Raw genomic sequence first — 10755 nt, forward strand, 5'->3', positions numbered from 1 at the left:
CTTATCGATTTTTAAAAAAATTGTTTTACGATCGTGGATTTTAATTGGATTTTAATTGATACGTTTTATCCAATGTAGGAAGAATTTCTAAAGAAGAAGAATCTCGATCACGCTTCGTAATAATAATAATAATAATAATAATAATAATAATAATAATGTGAATATCACGAGAAGAAAAATCTCGCGATCATCAACCTCAATCATATATCTGGAATCGAACGAAAGCGGTTTCCACGAATGTGCGTTCCGTTACACTTGCAAACGTGTAAGTCGATCCACTTTCAAAAGAGGATTAACAATTTTTTTTTCGGGATACGAGATAAATTACAACGTGTCACACTTTTCTTCGTGAGAAAAAATAGCGAAATATTTGCTCGCGTCTCGACGATATCGAAAATTATTATTTATTTTTTTTTTCGTTCGTGATGATTAGATTTTGAAACTTTCGAAAAAGAAAAGAAACGATGACGAAAGAGCGATTTTATCGTTGGATCGATTAGGAAAAGATCAACGTTATTAACGACGCTGCAACTTTTCGACGTTTCGCAACTTTCGAAGTCCCTCTTCTGTCCGGATGCGGCTCTCGATGGCCGATGGAACTCGGAGGATATCATTAGGGAAACTATGTTTCGAACGACATCCTCTTATTTAGCCGAGATTACAGATTGCAGAGTCTCTTGTCCGCAAAAGGACACGCGTTTAAAGCAATTAAGATGTTGCGTTGATAAATGTAGGATTTATTGTGGGGTGAGTCAATATTAATTGCGTATTTGTTCGAAATTTATTATGGGATGGAGGAAATCGTTCGAAATAAATATTTTTAAATCTTTAATTATCGTTGAAAGTTCTTCGTAATTGACTCTATCGTAAGATTTCCTTTATATAATTTACAATACCAAATTTTTATTCTTGTGTACTTTGATTATTTCGAAATGATTTCAGTTTCAAATTTCGCATTCCTCGATCCAGTGATTAAGGATTAAATATATATACATCAAGATCCTCTATAAAATTTAAAAAAGAAAACATCTTAAAAATTCCGTAAATATTTTTACGAACAATTTAAAATCCTCCAATTTAAAAGAGATCACTCTAGGTTTTCAAGCGAGGAATAAAAATCTGTTCCCCTGTGTTAATACAGAGCGAAAGCCGAGAGGAAACAATAACGACGAGCGCGACAACTGTGACCTCGCAGAGCGCGAAGGGTGGGACCAAGACGAAGAAGAAGAAGATCGAGGGCGTCGCCGGTAATGATGCCTCGCCCAATCTCACTCCCCGCACAAAGAAGACCAAAAAGAGCAAGAAGAACGAGCTCGAGAAGGAAAATATTTCTGTGGTAAGTGAAACAATTGTGTATATAGTGTCCCCTAATTTTTCACAGGATCCTATGTTTCTTGATATATTCCTTTGGAAGCTCGATTCCAGGGACCAAAAGCACGAAATTTGATAAAAGATTATAAATCATCGAGACGATCGCAAATAATCCAAAGCATCCTTGTTAGAAAAAATAAATTAATTCTAGATGCTTATAAAGTGTATATACAATTTTTTTTAATTTCGTTTTAAAATTAAAAAACGCACCAAGATAAGATAAGATGAAAGTGAATTTAGATTGCTCGTAACTCGATAAATAAATAAATCTCGAGCAAGATTGTTGATTCGACTGTATCAACTTTCGTGTTTATTCATATCCTCTAGAATCGATCTTCCAATCGATGTGTGAATAATCCTATGAATTCGCTTCTTCCACGGGAAGAATGAAATAATATCGGATGTTCGAATCCGGAATCGAGGAATTCTCTACATGGATTTGATATAAATACACGCGACATAAATGCACGAACCGTTATGAACCGCGTTGATCAACGGTGTCAAAACAAGAACCACGTTCGACCTGGATGATGGCCCGGTCGCGAAAACCGGAAATCCCCGTTTAATCCTTATTTGCATGCGAGCAATACGAGTTTCCAGGCTTTTCACCTTAATTGACACTCCGTTTACGTTTGTCGAATCGTTGTTGCGCGCCGGCTCGTTTTCAATTCTCTCGATTTCTATCGTCTTTGCGAGAAGAATGAGATTCCGAGGGGAGGAGGAAACTTCTTTTTTTCGGGCATCCCGTGAGAATTTCGCTCGTCGGGGCCGAGGGAAGAGAGAGGCCTCTTTCTTTCCCACGAGTTTCCGCGATCCGAATCCCCGATTCCGGTTCGTCCAGCGCGGGGAACTTTTCCACCCCGAATCGAAAAAGATCCAAGACGTCGTCTTGGACGAGGTTTCTCGAAGAATCTTCGCCGAACGAAAAGTTTTTTCCCCTCGAAAGGAAAAACTCTTCTCGAAAAGACTTGCCAAGATACTTGAAATTTCGCTTTTACCTCGCTTTGTCTCTGTATTTTTCCTAGGGGAAATTGCTCTCTCTAATCTTTCGATCCTCTGTTAAATTTGTACGAATAATTTTCCAACTAATAAAATTCCGAAGAATCGACAAATAACAAATAAAATCCAGCCAGATCTCATTTGCAATATCACGTTATCGCGTGAAACGAATAATTTGAATTTGATTGGAATACGGAAAGTGCTACACGTGATACTAATATAAAATGCCCAAGGGGGGAGAAGGGAAATAGCCCCAAATTAAATTAATTAATCCCACGTGTATAACCAAAACGAAACCGTGTGCATAAAGCGGTGTTGCATGCTACAGTGTGCGCGTGTTTGTCTGTTTGTCAGAACTCTAACTTGCAAGGGACGAGCATGCACCCTGGTCCCCGGCAGATGAACTCGGAAACCCTTGATTTCTCGGACGAGGACGATCTGTCGAACGTCAACGTGAAATCTCTGGTAAGTTTCCCCCCTGGCCGGAAACGTGCGAGATGTTTCCTTTGGATATTTTGCGCGCGAATAATATTCGAATTGGTTTCGGGTTGCGCGGCCGGGTTGCCTCGTCGCAAGGGGCACGCGAGTGTAACGTCGAGAAGACTCGCCACGTGGCTCGCGTGGCCTCTCCTGTTCACGCTCGACCGACCGAGCAAGGAATTCTACACTCGCGTGCAGACGATTTTCATTTTTCTTTTCTTTTCTTTTCTTTTCTTTTCTTTTTTTTTCTCTTCCCTCTTTCTTCGCTCGACTTCGCGGCTCGATCGGTAAAGAAAAAGCGGTAAACGCGATACCGTTTCCGATCCTTTCGTATTCTTTCGAATAACCAGTAAGTGTAAAAGTTTACGTAATTCGGTTGAAAAATTGAAAAAGTTTCGAGACGGAAAAATGTTTGCGAATTTTTGTCCGATGTCTATCTGATCCGTGATTAGAATAAATATTAAAAAAGGAAAGGTATCGAATTGAGTCACGGGTTATGAGTAAGAAAATTAGATCGTTAATTGGAAGAATAATTAATAGAAGAGGATAACGAATGTGAATCATTGCTCGATCCCATTGTGTTGTTCTATTAAGAGCCGCGTGATCGATCTTGCGTAAATTTGTCGATAAACTCGTAAGTTGATCAATTCTGGATAGTCCACGTGTTTGAGACAAAGACACGTAAAAGAATTGACGGTGAAGTAGCTAATTAATATTCCCTGTGTTGTTTAATTTACCACACGTTTAAAATTACTCACTCCATGTGTATATGCATGCGTACATATCGATCGTAATACTCGGGAGTGATACGATTTTCCATCCAACGATAATAGTAGTAAAATCAGATTGAAATAGCCCGGTAGTAGATTTATGAATCACCGTACAATCGCATGTGGATTAGCTTTGTATTGTACCCTGTGCATTGTATTTTGTGCATGCAGACTCAGAATTATGTATCGGAGGCGACGCGAAACGAGCAAGATCGATGCACGAAGGAAAAGATCGCGACAGGCGTGTCGATCAAACAGTTGGTAAGTAATTAATGAGAATAAAGAAGAAAATGCTATTATAATTAAAAAAAGAAAAAAAAAAAAAAAGAAAACGTATAATTTTTCGTACGTAATAATTCTCCAATTTAATCTTATCTTTTATCGTTTATTTAATTTACTTAATTTATTTACTTGTTGTTTTCTTTCGTCATTTCTTATAACGAGAGAGAGCTCTGAAAAACCGCTTAAACGGCTGTCCAATTACACTTTGTCAGTTGTATTTTGTCACTAACAGTGTCGTAGTTTTGGCGACATCTCGAACATGAGCGACGGCGATCAGACGGCATATGGGAAAACGAATCACACGATGGACACCGAGGAGGTATTGTATCATTACATCATCTCGCTTCCCTTTTCGCAAAGATTATTATTTTTTTCTTTTTTCTTTCATTTTTCTTTTATTTCGAGCGAAATTATTACTTTCTTTTTTTTTTTTATTCGAGAAACAACTCTACGACCCTCGACGAGTGGATTTAATTATCTGAAAAAAAGAAAAGAAATTCTTATCGAGAATAATCCGTTGTCACTCGTCACGTCATTCCTCCTCTTTATTTCTTCTGAACTCTGATGGAACGATTAGGAGGGAAGCTTGAACCAAATAAAATAATTTGAAAAGATGATTCATGATATAGAAGATCGATATTTTCGTCGAGGGTTGACGAGAACGATTGACAAACGCGATTTTGACGATAAATTCTCGTAAAAAATATATATATATATATATTTCTTTCAGTCATCTTCTTTTTTTATTTTATTTTATTTTTTTTTTATCGATCGATAAAGTAGTTGAATCGATCGAATCGTTCGAAAGATGGACGACTTCTCGAGCGTAATTAGAATCGCGAGCATGTTGCTCGATGTTTCGTGGTATCGACATAGGAATGAAAGCCCTATTAACAGTTATTACTGCATGAGCTACTTCGAACTTCCGTTATTTCGCTTCGCGATGTGTGGCAATAGGATTAACCTACGACGGCAAACAAATAATTTACCCCAATTATCGTAACAGCATTACTAATCATAACTCGAGCTCGAGCTTTGCGAAATTGTTTGAACCTCTCTCCGCTTTGCCACAATGAATTTTGCAGCAAAACATTGTGGAGCAGAGTCGAGGAAAAGAGATGCAACTCGTTCGTTCAATTTTCGAAAAAGTTCGCAAAGCTCGTAAGCTTAATTAATCGCGAGATTCCGCAATTGTTGCCGCTAATCTGAATTCCCATTGACGCTCCCATTGACGATCGTAGAAAGCAAGGTCGCTGGGTGATCTGAGAGTATGCGAGAAGGGTTACTCGAAGTTCGCCAAAGACGCTCTCGTCTTCACCGGGGTGTCGGTCAAGGCCCTCGTAAGTACCCTATACCAGTGAACCTGTTGGACGACATCGAAGACAGTTGGAATATCTTCGTTTATCGAAAAAAAAAAAACAGAATGATATAAAATAGTAGTCGATTTCGAAAGTATGATTGGACGTTCCGTGAAAAATTGCAAACCAATTGGATGGATAACATAGTTGTTTCGCTGTGTATAATTATTGCATAAATTAAAACGTGCTTTGCGCGAATAAATATTCTCCCTCGTTGAGAATACTCGGTGAGAGGAGAATACTTTTGGAAGCAATTGTTGCAAATCGGATGAAAATTGGGGATTCTCTCGCGAATTTGGACGCGAGCAACGATTCGAGGACGGCGTTGTCGGGTGAATACGCGTTTTGCCATCGAGTCAGTCGCCGCGAATGCTGTCTCTCCATTTAAGGGAGGGCCGGCTTTGATAATAACCTACTACTACTCATTTGCCCCACTTTGCGCCGCGACGATGGCCGAGAATCGAGGCCTTGCGAGTTTTTCGCCGTGTGTATCCGCCGTTTATCGGTTATCCGGTTACGGATTTCGAGTACGGGTGACATAATTCCTCGCCTAGTGAAATCGGTCACAACTTTAAATTCATGCCGCCTTATCTTCGAACGGGGGCACAACCGGGCTACCGATTTTTCCCTCCATTTCTAACATTTCTTTTTCTTCTCTTTCTCTCTGTCTCTCCCTTTCTCTTTTTTCCATAAGTAATTCGCTTCGCGTGTAGAGACGCTATTTATCGGTCGGCGAACTTCGAAATTTCAATTTGCATAGATCGAGAATGGATGGAAAGACTGGTTTGAGCGCGTATCGGCGTCGCGTCGAAGAGAGAGAGCACCGGGGCCACGCGGGTTCCGTGCCAAAAGGAAAGGCTATTCGAAGCTTGAGAAACAATTCCAGCTGTCTTTGTGGCTCGCCCCCTCTTCTCTCTATCTCTCTCTTTCTCCCCTTCGTCCTCTTTTCTTTTTTTTTCTTTTTCTTTTCTTTTTTTTTTTTTTTCTCCGGCGATGCAGCGGCTGGCAGAAGATTTTTGTATCGATTGGCGACCGACAAACCTTTTCGGGTACCCCCCCCCCCCCCCCCCCCCTCCCCCCCCCCCCCCCCTCTCCTTTTTTTTTTTTTTTTTTTTCTCCGGCGATGCAGCGGTTGGCAGAAGATTTTTGTATCGATTGGCGACCGACAAACCTTTTACGGTACCCTCTCTCTCCCTCCTCCTCACCATCGCTACGTTCCTCTCTCTCTCTCTCTCTCTGTTTGCTTATCGGTTAACGATTCCCTTCCACGCCGTGGAAATTCAGTTGGAAGAAGCAAGGAACATCGCGATTTGCTCTGTGAACCGGGTCGGTCTAATTCCCTCGGTCAACGCTTTTTCTTCGAAAGAGAGAGAAGAGTCGGAAGAATGTGCGCGTTAAAACGCGGATCGATGTCGTCGATCTCTTCTTACACGATTCTCAATATTTTACAAACGTTTCGAAACGTTTGAACGCCTATTTTCTTTCGCGATCGAAAAAGAAACGTATCGTAAACTGTTGTTGACAGCAATTGAGCACGTAATATCGATCATCGATATATTTTCCTCTCGAGTCGTGAGTTTAAAAAAAACAAATAAATCCAAATAAATACAATTTTAAATCAATTTTTACCGAATTGTCGAAACAAACGTTTCCCTTTTTTTTTTTAAATCGCTCTAAAACAACGCCAACCGCTGAATCCGTCGAAAGTGTGAGAGAATGAAGGCGTATCGCTTCGAATATTTATCACACGACACTAACCCGCAGCCCGTGCTGTTTCTTTCTTTTTTGTTCGATGCCTACCCCGGAATGCATGAAAACCTTAATCGAAAACCTTGCGAAACCACGGCCTCGGGACAGAGGGCTTCCTACTGTAGTTTGGCAAACTTAACGAGCGAGGGTAATAAGGACAGGGATCGACCTAGGCTCGAGGTAAGAACCCCGAACAGAGATAACGATATGCGGTCGGGTTCGCACCAAGCTTCTCTTATCTTGTACCCGCACTTGGGATACTCTCCTCCTACTCGTATCATAGATTCTCTCGCCTTATGCTTCTCCTCTCCGCTTGTTCCATCCGATCGCTCGATAAAACAGGATTCGCTTTTTCCTTCCTTCGACTCTGCTCGATCGATCGCTGCTGATTCGTGGAACGAGATTCCCTTTTCAGATTTACTCGAACCTTTTTTTTTTTTCCCTTTTTTTTTTTTCTTTCTTTCTTTCTTTCTTGTATCCAAACTGTACTCCTTGCTCGAAGCAAGCTTCGAATATATCGATATACCATCGGACCCGATGTTTCGCTTTTCGAAAAATATCGATATTTTTCAAGTTGCATTTTATCCTGCTGTTTGGTAAGAGAATTTTTAAAAGAGTGTGCACGAGTCTTGAACGTGTCCTCGTATCACTGTGTGGCAAAAATGTTCACCGTGGGTTTTTCAATTTCGAAGTTTTATTTTTTCTTTTTTTTTTTTTCTACGGAGCAAAAGAGATCGAAATAATGGGAAACGGTACATACATTTTTCGCGAAGAACACGCTTTCGTTACGCTCACGCTGAACAAGCTTCAGGCTAGAATGAAACACGTGCCGTAATACACCACGAGATCATACGAGGTTTTCACCCCACGACGACAAGAAGAGGAGCGAAGCTTTCGAGCACTTCTCGTTTGACGCGTGCACTGTTTGTGTTTACAGAAGTCGAGCTTCAATAAATTCGACGCCCTCAGCAAGAAGACGGTGCTGCATGTGCGCTCGATCGATGCTGGCAAAGTGCAACAGCAGCTGAACGCCGTAAGCTTTCTCTTTCTCTCTCTTTATGCATATATATATATTCCCTCTTTCTCTTCGAGATACTTTAAGATCGACGTAACTTAACCCTTCAGCCGCGGAGAACGCGTAAATAGCCTTTCTGTTTCGAGTTGTTCGCGCGGAATCGATCGTCCGGTTCTCCGTATCTCATAATAACGAGAAGGAAACAACAAAGGCGCTTGCTCGTTCGAGAAGAAACTTCCCGGCTGAAGGATTGACCTTTGAAATTAAAAAAAAAAAAAGAAAAAAAAAGAATTATCGATGTTCTCTTCAAAGTCTTCCTCCCGAGTAAAATTTTCAATAAGGAAAATTCAAATGTATCAAATTCAATGAATTGGCAAAAAACTCTTGTTACTCTTGGAAAAACAATATTCAAATTACACTCTCGAAGAGTAATTGGGGGGAAAAAAGAAAAGAACAAAGGAACGTTAAAAGGGGAGGGGGGAGATAAAAAGGAGTAAATCGGTGGAGCAATAATGGGATTTGACGGCAGGTGGGTCAGAACGGCGACACGAACCCGAACTGCCGCAGCTGTGGCAAGGTCGTCTTCCAAATGGAACAGACAAAGGCCGAGGGTCTGGTCTGGCACAAGAATTGCTTCCGGTGCGTCCAGTGTAGCAAGCAGCTTAACGTGGACAATTACGAGAGCCACGAGAGCACGCTTTACTGTAAGCCACACTTCAAGGAACTCTTCCAACCGAAACCGGTTGAGGAGTCCGACCAGCCTGGTAAGTCGATCACACCCCACGGTTTACACTCTCCTCGCGATTCTTCGCAACTGTAGGCGGAACTCGCCTCGAAATAGACCTTACCTCCTACGTCTAATCTCCGCGAATCTTTCTGGTCGCTTTGATATCACCGCCTCTGCTGCGTACACCGATTCCGCGGTTTTATCCCCTGCCTTTTCTTTCTCTTCTGTACACGCGTGTCCACCTTCTTCTTCATCGACCATGGACTTTTAAAAGATTCGAAGAAAAACATGGAAGAGATTTCGATTTAACTTTTATCCAATTCGCAACTCGTTCAGTAGTACCCGAATCGTGTATTAAGAATCTGGTAAAAGCGTTACTGTAATTATAAAATACTTTTGCATCGAGTTTTATTATATACTCGAGTGAGTATCTTTTTCTTTTTTCTTTTTTTTTTTTTTTAAATATCGAAATATCACGAATGAATTGACGAAAAGAAGGTTAGACTCTCGGAAAGGGGGACGAAGTTGTGGATGAAATAATCTGCGTAATCGTTCGTTCGGTCCCCCTCCTTTCGGTTCACTGAAATTACCGCCCTTCCCCTACCTGTCTATTATTCTCCCGTTCTTCCCTCCCCTCTATATAATTACACGTAAATGCAAAGAGATGGTTAATGCGACAAAGGGATGTCTTGTGAACTTCGTAGTGCGACCTCGAAAGCCGGAGCTGATCATACGGGAGAACGAGCCGAAAGAGTTGCCGCCCGATGTGGTCAGAGGTAATAGTTCTGACGGTGGTAGTGTGACCGATACGGCGGCCAATGGTCGTCCAAACGACGAAAAACATTTCTAACAGTTGCCTAACCGTTTGCAGAGTGTGCACCTTTTTTAATACCGCTGATTATCGTTCTTTAACAACGACACACGCATTATGTTATAGTTATCCTCCCTCGATGTGTTCCCTCCCTCTTCTTTAATTTTATTTATTTCTTTTTTTTTTTCTTTCTTTCTTTCTTTCCTTTTCATCTTTCCATTCCATAGAAGGTTGTTTGGTTGTTTGTTTTCTAATTTTAATATCTTTACGATTATTAAGTAAGACGCTGTAACGTCGCTGTAGTGTGAGACAGAATCATCGTTGCATGACGACGCACACGTGACAATTTCGAGTCCGTCGGTGGCGTAATTATTACGTTAAGGTATTTAGTAGAGACCAACTAGTCGGACAAGTGATTTTTCAACACCACGGACGCGAGATTGTCGAGATTGTTCGATTCATTATTGTACAAGGTGTTGATATATTCGTGGAACATCTTTTGGAACATCTATATATATTCTGACAAAACGCAAAAATTGATATGCGAATATATCGAGAAATATCGTAGAGAAGGAAGATACGATATAATTTTCGATTCGCCGAAAAAAAAAAAATATATATATATATATATACACCACGAATTAATATTAACACCTTAGCCAAAAACCGACTAACTCGAAGCAGTTAAACCTCTTTAGAGCGATACTGAACGATTTTATCACAGCTTGGCTAGACTCCTGATCGCATTCATCGCAGCAACCAGAGTCGCCTATCGGCCCATTAAAAAATCATACATATATATATATATATATATAAGCGACCGGTGTGCCATCGAATCTACGATCTAAGTATATAATCGAGACACCCGTGTTCGACGAAGCGTTAAACTTTTGTTTAATATCCATTCGCAGCCTCAGACAAACCGGACCTGGGCCTCGAGGAGTTGTCGAGCCTGAACGTGAAGTCCCGGTTCCAAGTGTTCGAGAAGGCCGGCGCCGAGACTAACGAGATCGAAAGGTCGCCGTCGCAGATCGCCGTGAAGAGGTCCCCAAGTATCTTGAGCAAACTCGCCAAGTAAGCTCGTCCATCGTTTCGATTTACGTATCCGAACGCTTGGCCGATTCCTCCCTCTCTCTCTCTCTCTCTCTCTCTCCTCTCCTCTTTCTCTCTCTCTCTCTCGTTTCCAGCGGCCA

At 41.2% G+C, this 10755-nt stretch overlaps 1 protein-coding gene across 1 annotated transcript in view; it reads left to right on the forward strand.

Annotated features, from left to right (window-relative positions):
- The window catches only part of LOC102675372, a 46721-nt gene that overhangs the window by 22340 nt on the left and 13626 nt on the right, over window positions 1-10755 (forward strand). The window contains 10 exon segments of the mRNA XM_031511098.1: window positions 1142-1336; window positions 2725-2835; window positions 3792-3881; window positions 4135-4221; window positions 5144-5242; window positions 7118-7189; window positions 7947-8042; window positions 8554-8788; window positions 9456-9527; window positions 10474-10636. Of these exon segments, the coding sequence (XP_031366958.1) occupies window positions 1142-1336; window positions 2725-2835; window positions 3792-3881; window positions 4135-4221; window positions 5144-5242; window positions 7118-7189; window positions 7947-8042; window positions 8554-8788; window positions 9456-9527; window positions 10474-10636 (1220 nt within the window).

This window comes from Apis dorsata, unplaced genomic scaffold (assembly GCF_000469605.1).
Source record: "Apis dorsata unplaced genomic scaffold, Apis dorsata 1.3 scaffold_292, whole genome shotgun sequence".
In the NCBI taxonomy this organism is placed as follows: domain Eukaryota; kingdom Metazoa; phylum Arthropoda; class Insecta; order Hymenoptera; family Apidae; genus Apis; species Apis dorsata.